Genomic DNA, 19,649 nt, shown 5'->3' on the forward strand with positions numbered 1-19,649 from the left:
CTCTCGTGAACTAATGCTTTTATGTGAAACTTGAGACTGTGAATTTCAGTTACTAATGTGAGAAATTATGTTGTCAGTTTTTAGTTTAGCCTCGAGTGTTTTAAACTTTCGTAACTGTGAGACAAAACGTTGACATACTGAGAAAAGCAGTAATTAAATATGTGAAAAGGTCAGAAAAATTCAATTCAGAATTTTTTATTCAATATGAAGCTCTTACTAATTTGACATAAGAAGTTAAATGGACATTAAAGTGATGTTTAAATCTGACATTGTTGGATGAAAAAAAATTCTCATGTAACTATTTAATTATGTATATTCTACTAATAACTGAAATATGATTCTGTAATGAAATTCTGAAAGTTTACTCTCATCATCTGAGAATTAGATTCATTTTTCATCACTTAATCTTTCTTCCCTCAAAAGAATATAATATTGATTAAAGCAAAAATGTTCTCAGAGTGCAAATTACTCACATTTATATTTTTTTGTTATATTCAAGAAATTTCTAAAAATCTAAGTTATACATCTTTGATACACATATGTGGCTAAAATACCCAACACTGCATTACTATTCAGTATAATAAAAATGGAAAATAAAGCAATGGCCTTTTGTGCTGTAATTATCTGCAATTTCGGAACAATGCTGCTGTAGTTGCAGGGATTATTTTGCTTGAAAAATTTACACTCTCAGCTGTGTAATCACTATATGGTTTATTTTTATCGAATTATATGGTTACCAACCCTCAGTTTTAGCAATGGCTGTCTTTTGCCTTTGGGAAATCAAGTTCCCCCAAATCCATTTAAAAACTGAGAACTGCTATATGACATTTACAACCTGTCCACATTCAAACTGACTAAACTCTACTCCACATGGCACCTCACTGCACAAAAATTTCCTCTATCTCATTACAAGCACCTATATTTCATTATTTACATATCACAAATTTATACACAGGCACCCTACTACTTTTGCACACATTTATAGACTCATATTATTGTTAAACCACTCACCAGATTAATTACATGAAGCATGTGGACAAATATCCATGACAGTAATAATCGATTACATGAAGGAAGGCTATTGAGAAGAATTTTCAAAGTTTCAATCTTTTTTGCCTCAATCTTCATTGCTGTCAAGATAGTTATCAAAACAATGAACTAATCTGAATTACATAGTTGAAAAGCTTTTATTATGTAAATTAGGATAAATCAGAAGTTCCCAACATGCATGTCAATATCCATTAGATGTTACCAATTTTTAAAATGATTTGCAAAAATTTGCTACATATTAAAGTCATTATTTAAGATGACGGTGTATCAATCTTTAAGTGCAAATAGAACTTACAAATATTTAAGTTCATATACAAAGTGTGTGACAATAATTAAATGATTCTTTATATTATTAATTAACTAATGTAATTATATTGCATTATAAGTATACCATATTATTATTTCTCGCAAAGTTTCTATCCATATATCATAAAAATTAAATTCCAGTTATATGTGATATAACATAAAAAATGCTGGGAAATTCTGGAATAAACTACAAATTAATTAGATATTTTCTTTCAATAATAATAAAAAAAACATGAGTTGCATAATTAAAAGAATGATAAAAATGAAGGAAACTCATTCTGTGATCTTGTACTAATGATACCTATGATCATTGTGATAATTCAATATTAATAAAGTTTTTTTACATGAGTTTTCCTCCGTTTTTATAATTATTTTAATTTAGATTTTTTTTATAAATTTAGACCATCACTGATGTAAGCAAAAAAATTTTTTTATCTAATATATAATAAGCAAAATGCTTCTTTTTTCATTATGATATGTAGATGTGGCGTATCTGATGAGTTTCACTCAGATATTTTTATTAGCTAACTTTGTATTATGCAATCTTAATCACTTCCTATCCTTAACTGATAATAATTTTCTTTTTGTCTTGAATAAATGAATTACATAACATTTTGTTCTATTACTGGAGAGAAAGACAAGTGAATTTAATTATAGCACTAAAAAGAATTGGAAAGAAATAGAGTTAATAAAAGATTTAATTTAGTGTTATAATTAAATTCACTTGTCTTTCTCTCCAGTAAGAGAATAAAATGTTATGTAATTCATTCATTCAAGACAAAAAGAAAATTATCAGTTAAGGATAGGAAGTGAGTACATATATTGAAGATTGTGTTTAGAGAACTGTAGGGAGAAACTGTTTAGAGAAGCAGTTTAATGCATTATCTTCATGCTTAATTTTCTAGAGTGAGGCAAATGTTTCTGAGAATTGTTTGTGCTCCAGGGGTAGGATGTGTTCCTTATTTTTGCAATTTGTTAACCTTGAGCCAGAATGAGATGATTCCTTATTGGAACTAATTTTATTAAAATGCAATAGGCGTTTTTTATCATACAGAGGATTACTAAAGGAATGCATTTCCTTTGTTTATTGTTTACAGACTGTAGTGAAAAGCTATAGCTGTTTAATCCTAAAGAGGATTAGTAAAGGAATTTGTTATCTATGTATTGTTGCTGGAATTTTTTTAATTCTTGAATTTCAAGTAGATGAGTCTAAGAGAGAAAGAGTATTCTCTTATGATTTTCTTAATGTAAATAATTATGTTTGTATAGTTATTTAATTAAACATTACTTCTTTTGTATTAGGATTTCTATTGTTACATTTCAGAAATAAGATAAGTGAATACGAGAGCGGTAATCCTCTTCTATGTAAGGAGTACAGTTTTTATCCCACTCAATGACATGGTTGGTTCTGGAGAAATGGGAAGATAAGCCCGATATATCTTGTCTGTTGTTTTTGACATATCCGATGTGTTCTTTCTGTCTTATCTCAAGGCTTCTTGAAGTTTGGCCGATGTAAGTTAAACCGCACGAGCATGGGATATTGTAAACTCCAACATATTTAAAGAAAGTATGAAAGTCTTTTGGAGATCTTAAGAGTTTTCGAATTGTATCTTTAGGTTTAAAGGTCACTCTTATTTTATGTGGTTTGAGGAGTTTAGCAACCTTGTTAGAGGCTGACCCCACATATGGAATGACGATTGTGTTTGACACTAAAGTCCTAACTAGTTAGGACTTCAGTGTCACCCACGTGGCTGGGCTTAGTATTGTTTGTTATTTGTATTTATGTTACATTAGTTTTTTTGTAATCCCTGAAGATGTCTCAGTGACTGAAACGAAATATAGGAAGTATTAAATTCTGTTTTAATCCTTTCTGAGTGTTGTAAAAAATCTATTACGCCTCCAACATGATGTCCTGACAACACTTAAGTCTCTACACACGGATTGTAAGAAAACAAGTTTGTGTCTGAACTATTTTCAGGACTGGGGCAAAACTATATACGAGTTGCCCCAGTCCTGAAAATAGTTCAGGTGCAAACTTGTTTGCTTACACTTAGATAAAGGATTAAACCAAGTATATAATTTCTCGGTATCTTTAATTTATAGTATAACCAAGTGGAAAACTTCCAACAATGGCAATATAATATTAAAAACGAGGATATTAGGAAAGAATTTGACACTGTTAGCATCCAGGAATGTGATAACAGAGCTAATCTCAGGTGGTATGGTCACTTAAACGGAATGGGAGAGGAAAGATTAGCAAAACAAGTGTTCTCAGCCAGGTTGGGAAGAAAAAGACCCAGAGGAAGACCAAGATATAAGTGGATTGATACAGTAAAAAGTGCCTTAGAAGACAGAAATATAAGATCTGATGATGTTTGAGTCTTGACAGATAGCAGATTGATTTGGAGGAAAATTGTTGATAGGAGGTAAGTAATGATGTTTTTCATGTAGCACTATCATAATATCCTGTATACCCCATGAGAGTACAAGTCAGGAATTTAATGATGACGACGACAAAGATTTTTTTTTTTTTTTTTTACTCCCAAGCTAATGATTTTACTTCTGTTTTCACTGCCATATTATTTTGCTCCACCATGCAGTAGTGCACTTACACAAGGATTATATGTTTCCAAATAGGAAGAAGCTGAATATAGCAAGTGAGAGAAAACAGTTGTTGATTAGTACAGAATACATTCTGGAAGTTGAAAGTTTTAAGAAAAAATACAATACAAAGGAAGGATATTTTTTAAGTGAGAAAGGAGGATAAGGTTGTTAAGAAGAAGGCAAACAGTTTCCCCAAATTAATCAATGATCTTTTTGATAACAAAAGGAGTTTCCAAAAGAAAAAAAATGGAACTTGAAAGCTATCTTTGTGCTGTATTTCCAAGGAAACAGTAACAGAACTGATATATATTTGAAGAAAATATTAATGGAAAAGCATATTCAAGATATGTGTGTATTTTTTTCTTTAATTTGCAAGAAAAACAGGCACTTATTTTCTTGCAAAATTAAAATTTTTCTTTAAAATGTGTGTTCGAATTAATTTTTTCGCTACTGTAGTTAATGTGAAGTTTATTTACACTTAATATCCATTCCTGGAGTGCATGTCACAGCCAGTAAAGTGATTCTTTCTTTTAAGGTTACATGGTGGTCAGCATTCATAGTGAAGAATTTATGGAGACAAAACACATGTGTTAGAATAATTACTTTACTTATCATTAGGAAAGTAACATTCGATGTCTTGACCTCTGTTTTGAGGTCATCATCAGGAAAACATACATATGTACAGGATACAAGCTACATGACATTAGACTATACAAAAGTAAGATGAATCTAAATGTTTGCTAATCATTTACCTTGCCCACCAAGGGGTTTACAAAATTCAATGTAGTTGTACTCTACCTTACATAGGGGAAACAGGAAGCACCATCCCAATTAGAAAAGATGAACACAAACGCCACATTAAATACCTCCACTATGGAACAGGCCTGTCAGACAACACACTCCAAACATGTCACAAATCGACTGGAAAGGCACAAGTCCCTACACCTCACCAAAACCTGGTTTGAAAGAAAATTTAAAGAAGACTGTGAAATGCTGAAACATCATCAAAATCTAAACAATGATGGATTAATTATTCCAAGAATATGGAGGAGCTATCTTCAATCAGTATAGCATCCAGAACACCCCCAAACAGAAGAAAATCTTAATACAAGAGGTCTTTTTTTTTTCACCAGAGGTCAGGCTAGAGTAAATGATTAACAAACATTTAGATTCATCTTACTTTTTGTATAGCTTGTATCCTGTACTTATGTATGCTTTCCTGATGATGACCTCAATACGGAGGTCGAAGTGTCGATAGTTACTTGCTTAATGTTAATAATTATTCTAACACGTGTTAGGTCTCCATAAATTCTTCACTACGAAAGCCAGTAGGGTGATTAATAATAAGGTCTACTAAATAGACCAAGACATCTTTTGTACATGACGGATATCACTTAGTTTATGATAAACATAAAGAAAGAAAGCTTTTTATATAGTTGCAAACAGTTAAAATCATAAATGAACCATTTACATATAATTAAAAGAAAATAAAAAAAATCAAACACCTGCAGCTTCTTCAAATTTAGGAGTTAATTCTTCTGTCAATATAGGTTCAGGCAATTCACGGAGAAACTGCTTCAATAAACTTGCAACAATATGTGGTTCATGTTCATACAGATACACTTTTTCCCCTTGATTATACTGGTTTCTTAAATTTCGCACTTTTGACTTGACACCAGACATTCTATATATCCCTTCGCAAGCCAACCCTAAATAAGATTGAAAAATTCAATTAATAATTACATTAAGTTACGAGAAAACTGATATATTAATGAAAATATTAACTATTAGAAATAAGCATAGTAACAATATATGTTGCAAGAATGTTCATCTTTCTCAAATGGTGTTAAATTGCAAAATAAAAAGAAATAATCTCCATAAGCTTACATAACTAAATTACACATTGTAGAATTCTTTTATCAAAGTATAATTTCTCATTTTCCTTTTGCATGTGAGGTCCAATGGGCCAGGTGGCTTGGCTTCTTGAAAAATTAATTAATTCTATTCTGTTTTGTGGGATGAAACACCCTACTACCTCTACATGAGACAAACTAACTCATCTTCAACTGAAAGCTCTGATAAAGGTTCTTCATATTCTGCACAACCAAAGTGCATTATCTAAAACAGAGCCACAGAGGCTCCTCAAAGTAATTCTAAATTCTAATTATGAGCACTTTACTATTATTATGGTGCGAAAATTAAGGATGTAAGTGAGAGTATTAGTGCGCAGAAGCTGAGGGTGAAAGAAATGATAGTCATAGTGGGAATGAATGATTTGAAAGGAGATAAATTTGATATGAGAGAGGACATGAAGGAATTATTAGAGGTAGCAAAAGAAAAGAGTGACAGAGTTAGGATAGTGAGTCTCTTGTCGTGCTATGACAGAGAAGAGTTTAGGAGTGCCATAGTTGCAAATGACTTTATGCGCAAGTTATGCAGATGGTGTGGTGTGGAGTTTGTGGATGTGTGGCGTGAATTTGATGGGTGAAAGGATTTGTACAAGATGGATGGATGGCTTACATTTGAATGAATTTGGTGTGCGAAGACTGGAAAAAGTGTTGCTGAGTGAAGTGAGAGTGGATGTGCAAAATTAGGGAAAATAGAACTATTAAGGAGGGGAGGAAGTGGATATGCAGACATCAGTGAGGCAGTGAGAATGTAAGAATGTTTATAATGTGCCCGAGCCAGTACGAAGGACATGGAATCGGAATGGGATAGTTAGTATAACGCATCAAGATAGGGGTGGGACAAATGGACCTCTGCATTTCATGTATACTAATGCCAGGAGTATTAGGAACAAGAAGGAAGAATTTTTGGCCTTGGTTGGCTCTTTCTGGCCACAGGTTATTGGTATTAGTGAAACATGGCTGACATAAGATGATATAGTTGGTAGGATAGAATGTGTAGGGTATAGTGTGTTCAGGAGGGACAGAGAGAATAAAATGGGGGGGAGGAGTGTTATTGATGATAACTGATGAACTGCAACCAAGGAGAATTGAAGTTGTATTGCAGAATAGTGAAAGGAGCTCATTTGAGGCTATCTGGTGTGAGATTGAGACTAACGGAACAAACTGTACAGTTGGGTGCTGCTATAGGTGAGTGATGGAGATAGTATGCATATGCAAATTGATGAAATGAGTGGAAGGAGGGTAATTATTATGGGGGATTTCAAATATAGTAACATTGATTGGAAGGAGGAGAGGACACATGTGAGGAAGGAACTGGATTTTATTCAGTTTACTGAGGAATGACTATCTGAAACAGCATGTAATGGAAAATACTAGGGGTTCGAGGGTGCTTGACCTAGTAATAGCATCTGAGAATTTCACTGTAATGAATATGACCATGTTGCCACCTATTGGTGAGAGTGATCATGGGGTCTTTACCTGGGAGGTGGCTAAATGTGTGAAATTTTCAGTTAAGACAGGGTACATGTGGAATTACCGTGCTGGCAAGTATGGCAAGCTTAGGAGATTGCTTGGTTCAGTGCCATGGCATGTAAAACTGCAAGGGCTGGATGTTGATTAGGGCATGGGAAGTGATCAAGGAGCATTTGCAGGAGGTTATGGCACACTATATACCTAGAGTCCAAATAGTAAATCAAGTAGGGGTTAAATGGATGAATAACACCATTAAACTTGAGTTGCAAAAAAAGAAACAACTGTGGAAGGAATTTCAGGAGAAAGGTGACCTGCAGGCACATTAAAGAGAATCCCAAACAGTTCTTTCAATATGCTGCTAGTAAAAGAAAAACTGTACATGGTAGAATGATTTTAAGGAATGCCGATGGTAGGGAGGTCACTGAATCAGTCGATATAGTGGAATTATTGAGTAAGCACTTTGCAAGAGTATATCATCCAGGTGGTGACGTTGAAGGAATGAAGGAACCATTAGTTTATATGGGAATTATGGTGAATGAAGTGGAAGCGAATAGTCTATTACAGAACCTTAATGTGAACACATCTGTGGGAATGGATGGTATATCAGCACGGATCTTACGTGACGTGACTAAAGAATTGTCAGTGCCCTTGATCTTATTGTTTAATCTGAGTCTCGGGTCTGGTTTAGTCCAGAAGGGGTAGAAAGAGGGGAAAATAGTTCCACTGCATAAAGGAGGATCCAAGACTACTGTTGCAAATTACTGACTGATCAGCATATCAGGAGTCGTTGTCATGGTCTTGGAGAGTAGTCAAGGGTAAAATACAGGAATGGATTGATGAAAATGAGATACTATATGGGGGACAGCATGGTTTTGTAAAGGGTAGATCATGCCTCAGTAACTTGCTCAAGTTTTATACCACAGTGACGGCTGAGCTGGATAAGGGTAATGGGTTTACAGTGATACTGCTGGACCTGGCTAAGGCCTCTGACAGGATACCACATGGAAGTCTAATTTGTAAATTGCAACATATGGGAATGGATATAGAGTTGGTGAGATGCATAGGAGGGTGGTTCATGGAGAGATACCAGAGAGTAATTTACTCAGGAGTAGAGTCCAAAAGACGGTCTGTGACTAGTGGCGTGCCGCAGGGTTCTGTTCTTGGACCACTGCTGTTTAATTTGTTCATTAACGATATAGGGAAGGATCTGAGAGGAACGGTTCATTTGTTCGCTGATGATGCTAAGTTGGGTAGGGCAATAGTGAATGCAGAAGATGTCAAAATTTTGCAGGATGATTTGGATAGATTGAAGGTATGGGCTAAGGAGAATGGATGTCAATTTAATGTGGCAAAATGTAAGGTTATGCATTTTGGGGTGAAAAGATTAGCAGCAGTATATCGCATTGGTGGAACTGTACTCCAGAGGATTGATGAGGCCAGGGACTTGAGAGTGTTGGTGGATAGGGAGATGAAGTTTAGGGGGCAAAATATTCTTGGATGCTGAAGAATACTTTGACGAGCAGAGATAAGCAAGTATTGTTCCTCTGTATCGAGCCTTGATAAGACCCCATCTTGATTGCTGTGCCCAGATATTGTCACCTAGGTTTCTTCTTAATGGGGAGGAGGTTGAGAGGATCCAGAGGCAAGTGACCAAGATAATAGCAGATCTATGGAAATGAACCTTATGAAAGCAGGTTGAAGATTTGTGGGCTGCAGAAATTGGTCGATAGGCAGAAAAGGGGAGATATGATTGAGACATTCAAATTACTGAAGGGTTTCTATAGGATTAATTCAGAGGATATTTTTGAGAACAGGACTGGTGGTGGGAGGACTAGGGGACATCCATGGAAGCTGGGCAAGAGTGTGGGTGTTAGTAAGGGTGTTAGAGCTGGATTTTTTACTTTTAGAGTGGTGAATGAGTGGAGTAAGTTGCCACTGTCTGTTGTGGGTGCTATGACAGTGAATGAGTTATGATAGATACTGTGTGAATGTCGAATAGTTGTGATGGACATGATGTTTAGGGCCTCCCTCGATGAGTCTAAGGACTCCTTAGAGTCACCCGTAATAATAATATTAATAATAACTTGTGAATGAATATACATAATATCTTCTTCTTTGAGTGCCGTCTCCTATTGGAGGTTGGCAAATTTTGAGCGATCCTCAGCCACTCTAAACAGTCTCTCAGAGCTCATGCCAGTCCACTGTCTGATGTCTGCCAGCCAAGATTTTCTTCGTCTTCCTTGTCCTCTTCTTCCATTTATCTTCCCTTTTATAAGCAATTGAAGTATTTTATATTTTTCATTATGAAGCAGGTGACCAAGATATGGAGTTTTCCTTCTTTTTGTGGTATCTAAAAGTTCACGTGATTTCCCCATTTGTTCCAGTACTTCCTGATTGGATGTTTTTGCTGTCCATGGGATTTGTAACATTCGCATGTATAACCACATCTCAAAGGCTTCAAGTGTTTTTATTGATGTTGTATTCAAGGTCCAAGTTTCTGCACCGTACAGCAGTATAGACCATACATAGCATTTAACCATGCGTACTCTAAGCTCAAGTTGCGGGTACACAGTGTTGATTTCATCAGGAGAAAATTTTTTCTTGCCATTTCAATTCTAACTTTTATTTCCATTTCTGGATTGCATTCTTCATTTAACCAGCATCCGAGATATTTAAACTTTGTCACTCTTTCTATTTGTTTCCCATTTAAAGAAAGTGATGAATTAAGAATTGGTTTCTTGCTTATGACCATAAATTTAGTTTTGGTGATATTTATTTTTAATCCCATTTTTTCACTCTCTTCATTCACTAGTTCCAGATGATTTTGAAGATCCTGAATATTGTCAGCCAGGAAAGCTGTGTCATCAACATATCGGATGTTACTGATGATTTCACCATTTATATTAATCCCTTCCTTTTAAGATTTTTTGAAATATGGCTTCTGAGTATATGTTAAAAAGAAGAGGTAGCAGCACACATCCTTGCCTTACTCCTCGTTTGATGTTAATGGGGTCTGTAATAATGTCATCAACTTCAACAGATGCCTTTTGGTTCCACTTTAAGTTTTGAATGATCCTGATGTCTTTACCATCTAATCCAATTCTCTTTAATAGTGCAATCATTTCAATATGTTAGACTTTATCAAATTCTTTCTCAAAGTCAATGAATACTTCCTTGTTTTGATCAATACATTTTTGGAATAAGATTTGAGAGCAGAAAAGAGCCTCTCTTGTTCCCAAATCATTTCTAAAGCCGAACTGGGTATCACTGATGGTGTCTTCACATTTTCTGTATATTCTTTTTTGAATTATTTTCTGGAACATTTTGAGAACATGACTCATTAGGCTGATCATTCTATAGTCATTACAAGTTTTTGCATTTGCTTTTTTAGGTAGCATGATGAAGGTCGACTGTAACCAGTCTTGTGGGAATATGCCTGTATCATAGACCTTATTAAACAGCTTTACTAATATAGCTATAGCAATGTTGTCACCTTCTAATAACTTTACTATTTCTGCTGGTATTCTATCAGGGCCTAAGGCTTTACCATATTTAGCTGAGTTCAGTGCACATTCTACCTCTGATCTTAGAATGCATGGACCGTCCAACTGTTCATAAGTATTTTTTGGGTTCTGTCTGTTATCAGAAAAGAGTTCTACATATTTCACCCATTCTTGTATTTTGTCATCTTTTTTGGATATTATTTCTCCCTTTTTCTTTCGAAGGACACATAGTTTTTTAATCTTAAATATACCTGAGGTCTCTTTCAGCTTTTTGTGTAGATTAAAACTGTCATGCTTTTCTTGTAGAATTTCAATTTTTCTACATTTTTCATTCATCCAGATTTCTTTTGCTTCTTTGATCTTGCCTTTAATAATTTTTTGAACCTCTTCATATTTTGTTGGACTGTGATTTTTATATGATCTGCATTGATCCATGAGAGAAAGAATTTCATCAGTTATCCAATCTTTCTTTTTTACTGCTCTATCAGGACACAAGGTATTGGTACATTTCTCTATGAAGACAGATTTTAATTTGTCCCATGATTCATCAACCTCATGACATCATCATTCTTGATAAGTGCTATCTCTTGATTCAGATCTTGACTCAATTTGTTTCTTATCTCTGGGTTTTTTAACTTTCCTAAATTAAACCTTTTTTGTTGATGTTTCTGAAGTATAGCTTTCAGTCTAATTTTTAACACTGTCACCAGTAGATTATGATCAGAAGCAATATCCACACTAGGATAGGTTTTTGTGCTCTTTATGGAACTTCGAAATCGTTGATTAATTAGCAAGTAATCAATTTGGTTTCTGACTATATTTGTATTATTATCTTGTGGTGATCGGCAAGTATATAGCTTTCGGGATGGTAGCTTAAACTATGTGTTTGTGACTAATACATAATATGTCTAATGTAAAACTAGTCATATGATGGGTCTTATGCTGAACACGAGCTCAAGCTACTAGAAAGCCATTTGGTAGGTGGTAATATGAAGAGAAGAGACTTAGGAGGAGATGAGAGAATGATGTCTTCCAAGAGAGAGAAAGAGACGGTGAATGTAAGGAATAAAGATGATAAAGAAATTATCAATGCAGTATCTCAAAAGACTAAATGGAATGGTATGGTCATTCCATTCAGTACCAGTAGTTCTAAGGAAATATTGCAAATGCAGAAGAAGCAGGAATAAGGGTGAGGTGTTTGGGACATCAATCTGAATATACATAATGAAGACAAGGTTTTGATGAAGAATCAGTAATAAGGGTGAGGTGTTTGGGGCATCAGTCTGAATTGCCAAAAATTAGAGGTGTCAGTGGTATTTAATTGATGGAGAAAGATATGGTCAGAGGAATAGAATGTAAGGGATACTGTTTTTTCAGGATGGACAGAGCAGGAGGTCAGGATGGTGTAGGAAGTAAGGTATTTGAGATTAATTGGCTTGCAACAGACACCAATAAGACAAAACATAAAGCTAGATGCTGGCATAGGTTTGAAGGTACAGAGAAAGATGTAGATGAAACATGTCAGCAAATTTGTTCAATGAAAACAGTGGATAATCATTAAGACTGGAAGGAGGGAAAAGACACATGGAAGAAATTGAAAGTTTATTTTTCACTTGGTTAGACTATAATAAATTTAGTTTAATCCTTTATCCAAGTGTGTATGGAACACATGGAAGAAAGGCTACAGAATTAACTAAGCATCTCTTAGCTAATTAACTAATTAGCTAAGAGATGCTTAGCTAAAACAGCAAGTGAGAGGAAACCTAGGATTTGAGGATGTTTGAATTTGATTATAGCATCAAATTCAAACTCTCTCTCTCTCTCTTTTTAAATATCACTTCCACACAAGGTTTCTGAACCTATTGGAAACTAGTGTCATGTATGGACAAAGGTTAAGAGAGAAGGAATCTATTAATGTTCTTTTTGAATAGCTGAAGATTGTAGATCCTGAGAAATACTTCATGAGTAGATGAAATGGAAGGACAGCTGCAGAAGATTTGATGTGGTAGAAGTTGAATTGTAAATGGATGTTGAGTAACTGCAGCTTGAATATCAAAAAATGGGAGGAATGATGGGATGCCAATTCTGTGGAACAGCACCCATAGAAGTATCTGGGGGTAGGGAGAGGAGAATTGAAGATATCAACTTCTCTGGTATAGAATCATACAAAATATAATTTGGGTAGATAAGATAGCTGTAGTTGCTGTTAGCTCTATTTGACATGCAGACAGAAATAGGAGAGCCTGATCTGGATGTCTGTAAGTGGTAATGCTGATGAACAACATTTAAGTTCATATTTAAATGTTTATAAAAGGAAGTGAAGCTTTTTTCGGTAAGGTTTTTCAAGGATTTGTTAACTTCAGTAGCACTACAATTATTTAATTTTCTTGCTGTGTTATATTTTGATAGTCAGCTAGCCTGGTTGGTGAAGTGGTTAGTGTACACACTCTCCAACTAACAGGCTGCAGGTTTGAATCCTGCCATTGCATGGATGTTTGCGATTGTCTTTAGGTGGGAGATGAATTTCATCACCTAGTGAGACCACCACCCTGCTTATTCGAGGCCTGAAGCGACTTGAAAAGGTTCTATGTTTGGTCTCAAAAAAAAAAAAAAAAAGCATAGCCTGCCCACAGTACGAATGTACTATAGGTTTATAGAAAAACCTTTCGTTGGTGTGGTGGGACCTAAATATAAATAAATGAAAATAATGAGTAAGTAGATGCAGTGAGAAGAGATAGACACTTAGCCATCTGCTTGCTATAACATGAGCCTCGATAGTTTTCAATGCCACATTAACCTGGGCTACTGCCAGACCATCCAGCAGCATAGATGGGAAAATGCTGATCAAGGAAGCTTTCTGAAGTACTACCATCAGGCTCAGTTCTGAGCACTACCTGGCATTTAGACTGTGTGTATTGCTTTACTGCTATAACCTTAAATGGATAAAGTTCTGAATCTCAACAGCATGTCTAACATACTCTTAAAGGACATACTCCACAACATGTAACATGGAAAGATAGAAGCTGGAATTCCTGATATGGAGACCAAATATGACATCAACCACTTCAAGATCTCAAATAAGCAAGGCAGTTGCATTTTTTCAGGCAATAGGTGTAGTTTAGAATTTCCTTCAACCATGAAGATGACCTTTTCCAGTGGAATACTCTGAAATCATCAGACCCCCTTAAGCAAAAAAGGACTACTGCACCATGAGATGGCAGGGTTGACAGACCTGGAAAGGCAAAGGCTGGTCCATTTTTAAGGTTAATTAAGACTATTGATTCCTCTCTCTCAGTTAGGGTAAAAGTCACTCTGTATTATGGATGTGGAAATACAAAGCAGGTCATAATGATGACAAACTCAGAATGTATCTTCAAAGTATCATTGCATTAAAAAATTCTAGGAAAGGATATTAGGAGGGCTTGGGAATAGTCCAAGGAAGTTTGACGGAAACAATGTCAAACTACATTCAGAGTTAGAAGAATAAATCTCAAGTAGGAGTTAAATGGATAAGCAACATTAATAAGCAAGATCCACAAAAAAATTAGAGAAACACTATAAGCAAATTCATATACAGTATATACAACTAGAAGAGTGCACAGTATGATAAGCAAAGTAAAAGCAAATTATTAGCGAAAATTGGCTGAGCAGGCACAGGTTTGGACTATTAGTTCATAATAATTAATGTGAGACATCATTTCTTTTGAACAAGTGGAAGGATGGAAGCTTATTGTGCTTCCAGGTGGCTTTCTTGAGTAAAACAATATATCAAAATTTTGTTTTAATAAGGAGAATCATCTTAAATATCATATAATAAGGAGAATAAGGAGAATCATCTTAAATATTATAATCAATTATGAAATAATTTTTTTAATTACAAATGGTATCAAATAATTATTAGATGTTTTGTTAAGGTCAGCATTAAATGTTTTTGGAATGCATTTTCTCTTTAAAATTCCTTTCAAAATCATGATTTGACACTTCTGATGTTTCAAATTTCTTAAAACTTAATCTCACCATGCTCTTCAATGTAATCTATACATTCTCTTACAATCACTGGTAAGTCAATACCATCGTGGCTACAATTTCTTTCCACTGCAATCTGAAGAGGAACTCCAAATATTGGTTTTTCTTCTGAAAATGAAAAATAAATGAACATCACTAAACAATGTTTAGGTAACATTACTTAAATGCAAAGAGTTAGTCATCAACAGGGTACAAAACTTGCATACATATTTTTTTTGAATTACAGTGATCTCTCAATTATCTGACTGTCAAATAACTAAACCTTTAATTAACCAACTTCTGAAAAACGAAGTTACAGAAAACAAAAGGATAGTTACAGCACCATGTAACTGTACCTTTAGTTAACTCTTCAATTATATGATAGCAAACTGATCTTCTATTATGGTTGGATATTTGATGGATTCCTGTATTTATATGACTACAGTATAACTAAAAACAGGCTTAGCAAGATGACATTTTTCAAATCAAGTTTAGAAAAATATATCAAATTATTTTATACTCAAAGAATAACATCTAAGCCTGACATCAGACTCAAAAAATGTTATAGGGTTGCCTTTCATAATAGAGAACACTGTTAAAGTAAACTAACTCACTTTAACAAAAAGTCCTAACCAAAGTCTACAGGCACAACATTATTCTAAAGGAAATTCAATACAGAAAATTATCCAGTATAACAAACAATTCTTATGATCCCTATAGATTTCCTATATATATATATAGAGAGAGAGAGAGAGCTGACTGTACTAAGTATGCTTTTACTATGTTTATACAATCTTATACTCATCTAACAAAAGTAAAACACTTAAGGCTGAATCACACAATGTTCATAAGAACAGTGGCACCAATAAACACCTGGATTATTAAAGTTACTGTTAATAATCCAAGGTTGCTGTTATTAAAACTTGAAATAAAGTCCAGAAAAAATAAATAAAAATTACTGTTTGTTTCTTTTGACACATTAAATTTGGAATTCAAAAACAAAGTATGGTACCATCATCCACCACTGGAGTATAGCTTCCTTCCAATTTCCTTTTGTCCTATGAAGCAATATTTTATTTATTTATTTTTGTTAATGTTTTTCCCACCTTATAACCAACGAAAGGTTATATGCAAACTCATAGTACACTTTGTAGTGTGGGTGGGCTAAGGATTTTTTTTTTCTATTTTTATCGATTATATATTTGTATTTTTTAATTTATTTTTTACATCGTCCAGAAACCTGCTCTAAAGACCAAACATGGAACATTATCAAGTCACTTTAGGCCTCTAATAAGTGGGGGTAGTGGTTTCACACTGGGCAATGAAATTCATCTTCTGCCTAAAACAATCACAAACATCCATGCTCATGGTGGGATTCAAACCTGCAGCCTCTTGGCACACTAACCACATGCCCAACCAGGCCAGTAATCTAGCGGTAGTTTTATTCAATTTGAACATTTAACATTTTGTGACATGTATAGATAAATAAAAGTATAGCATCAGAGGAGGGAGAGTGTTAGTAAATCAGTGCATTTAACTGAGTGAATGGAGAAGAACAGTGAGCATAATTGCATCTTTTCATAAAAAAAAAATAAAAATTTTTACACAACTTTTAAATTTAAATGTAGATGAAATATTAGATTGGATGAAATAACATGCACACAAGCAACATAAACACAAAACAAGTGAAATTAAACAGACTGAAAGTTTCTCTCCTATAACTTTATGTTTTCAGTCGATTCATTTCCATTTTTATGCATGTATGTATGTGTGAATCCCACCTACAAAAGGTGCAATCTATAGTACATTCACATTACTGGAATGTATAAACTTTAATAAACCCTGTTCTAGAAACGGGGTGCTTAAGGGTCAAAGCTGTATAACTGAGAGGAGACCTCCACATAGCCTTTAAAGGAATGTGGAGAACCGACCAGGGCTTCTGACCTAATGTCCAATCCTCACCTTCTTGTGGTGCACCCTGTTGGGTATCTACTTGGATACTGAACGAACGAGGATGGGCTGGCAATTTGGGATTTAGCCGACCAAATTGTATTCTTATTGGTTAAACCAAAATTAAAAATGATGGTACGACATGACAAACTTTCATGCTGGCTGGGGCATTGCCCGGTTAAACAAGGCCGCCGTTGTTTTTGCCAGGGAACCAGGGCGAACAGCGAAAAGTCAGCTACTGGAACAAATCTGAAAACAAACACCAACTCAACATCACCAGAGTTAAAGATCGGTACTATCAACGTAAGAAGCCTGAATGGCAAAGAAATGGAGCTAGCTGAAAAATTAGATAAGTACCAGATCGACAGAATAGGGGTGACTGAAACAAAAAAGACCAAAACTGGTGAGATCTTTCTGAGCAATAAATACAAAATGTTATACTCAGGCAATGACAATCAAGGAAAAGAAGGAGTAGCCATAGTATTCAACACAAAATACGAGGCTAATCTTCTTGAATGGCAGTCAGTCTCAAGTAGAGTAATGTGGGCAAATATGAGAATGGGGGAACTGGACAATGAGACTTATTTGTGCCTATGGTCCCACAAAAGGTTCTACTAAGGTAGAAGTGGAGGAATTTTTTGAGGCTTTAGAAAAAGCCACTGACACAATGAAAAATTGGTCCTTGTTGGGGATCTAAATAGCAGAGTAGGAAATGATTGTGAGACATACAAAAATATTTTGGGAAAATTTGGAGAAAAGAGCAAAGCTAATAATAATGGCAAATATCTGTTGGATTTCTGCTCAGGACATGGACTGCTTGTTACTAACACTATGTTCCAACATAAAAATGTGCACAAATTCACATGGAGAGAAGAGGCTAGGAATAAGAAAAGTCTCATTGACTATGTTATTGTTGATAGTGATGTTTTCTCCTTGGTGCAGGACACCAGAGTGTACAGAGGATTTGAAATTGGAAGTGATCACTATTTAGTCTTGAGCAGGATAAAATTGAATTTCATATTGAAAAGAATAACATGTAAGAAAGTTTTAAAGCAAATAAAAGTTGAGCAGCTCTCAGATGTGAACTGTAGACTAAAATACACAAAGATTATTGAAGAAAAAATGAAAGAGTTTGAGAACAGGAATCAAACCTTGGAGATTCAGTGGCAAACTCGGAAGAAAACATTGATTGATTCTGCCAGAGAGGCATGTGGTGAGGTTGTCTGTAAGGATAAAAAAATCAGTATTCCCTGGTGGACACAGGAAGTTAAAGAGGCAGTGAAGGAAAAGAAGAAAGCATATCAAAAGTTCTCAAATAAGTCAGCTTGTGCTCGCTCTTAGAGAATATAGAGACAAATGCAAGAATGCTAAACACTGTGTAAAACTAGCTAAACAAAAGTCATGGGAGGACTTTGGCAAGAATATAGAAAAAAAATATCATGAAAGTGGCAAAATATTCTGGAGGTTGTTGAAGAAGTTTAGGAATGGAGGAAAGTGTGCTGTAAAAGGAGTTAGAGATGATAAAGGTGACATGAAAACGGGAGAAAAAGATATCCTTAAAGTATGGAGTAATTACTTTGAAAAACTTCTAAATGAAACAAGCAGTGATGACAGCACAGTGATAAAAAACACTGACCAGGCATGCAGTCAGGAATACATATCCATACTTGAAGTAGAAAAATCCATCAAAGGCTTGAAATGTGGAAAGGCAGCTGGAGTAGATGATATTCGACCAGAAATGCTGAAGTATGGTGGTATAAGAGTCTTACAGTGGCTCCACTGCATAGTTCAGAAGGTTTGGACAGAGGGACGAATTCCTGATGATTGGAGTAGAGCTCTCATAGTACCCATATACAAAAAGGGAAATAAAACTGCATGTGAGAATTACGGAGGTATTTCACTACTGAGTGTTCCTGGCAAGATCTATGCAGGTATACTTGAGAAACAGCTGAGAAGAATTGTGGAAGAAAAGCTTGGTGAAGAACAAGCTGGATTCAGGCCAAATAGAGGCGGTCAGGATCAGATCTTCACTTACGACAAATAGTCGAGAAAGCATGGCAATATAACAAAGATCTGTATTTAAGTTTTGTCGATTTGGAAAAGGCATATGACAAGGTGCCAAGAGAGAAGCTATTCAATACACTGCAGTTATATGTTGTCAATGGGGCATTATATCAAGCAGTACTTAGTCTTTATTTGAGTTGTGAGTCAGCAGTTAGAATTGAAGGAAGTACAGGAAGATGGTTTAATGTTAAATCTGGTGTGAGACAAGGATGTACATTATCCCCTCTGTTATTCATTATCTATATGGATCACATTATGAAGGAAAGTGGTATTAAACATGATATCAAAATTGGAGATGTTAACGTCAGCTCTTTGCTTTATGCGGATGATGTTATACTTCTAAATAAATCCGCTACAAGTCTGCAAGATTCTCTGACTAAATGGAATAGCTGTTGTAATAGATATGGTATGAAGGTCAGCAATAAAAAGACAAAGACAATGAAAATAGGCAGAATCATTGAAAATGTCAACTGTGTTGTGAATGGAGAACCTGTGGAACAAGTAAAACATTTCAGCTATTTAGGCACGATTTTTACTGAAGATGGTAAAATAAATATAGAAATAGACAACAGAATCAGCAAAGCTGGTATGGTGGGAAGTCAATTGAATAAATTCATATGGAATAAGAGAGAAATTAGTTGGAATACTAAATTAGCTGTATACAAGACAGTGTTCAAATCAGTTTTAACTTATGGATCTGAGAGCTGGGTCAGAAGTAAAACACTTGACCAAAGACTAGAGACCACAGATATGAGAGTCCTGAGAAAGATTAGAGGCGTGAACAGAT

General features: G+C 34.9%; 1 protein-coding gene across 5 annotated transcripts in view; it reads right to left on the reverse strand.

The window, feature by feature from the left end:
* Window positions 1-19,649, reverse strand: part of Rlip (Ral interacting protein) — a 188,607-nt gene that overhangs the window by 70,346 nt on the left and 98,612 nt on the right. For all 5 annotated transcript variants that reach the window (XM_090404629.1, XM_090404628.1, XM_090404633.1 and 2 more), the window contains 3 exons: window positions 14,861-14,977; window positions 5,466-5,669; window positions 1,012-1,130 (listed from right to left, as the gene is read on the reverse strand). In XM_090404629.1, the coding sequence (XP_090260755.1) occupies window positions 1,012-1,130; window positions 5,466-5,669; window positions 14,861-14,977 (440 nt within the window). The remainder of the gene's footprint in view (window positions 1-1,011; window positions 1,131-5,465; window positions 5,670-14,860; window positions 14,978-19,649) is intronic.

This window comes from Typopeltis vanoorti, chromosome 15, assembly GCF_054136105.1.
Source record: "Typopeltis vanoorti isolate ZY-2024b chromosome 15, IOZ_Tvanoo_1.0, whole genome shotgun sequence".
Classification (NCBI taxonomy): domain Eukaryota; kingdom Metazoa; phylum Arthropoda; class Arachnida; order Uropygi; family Thelyphonidae; genus Typopeltis; species Typopeltis vanoorti.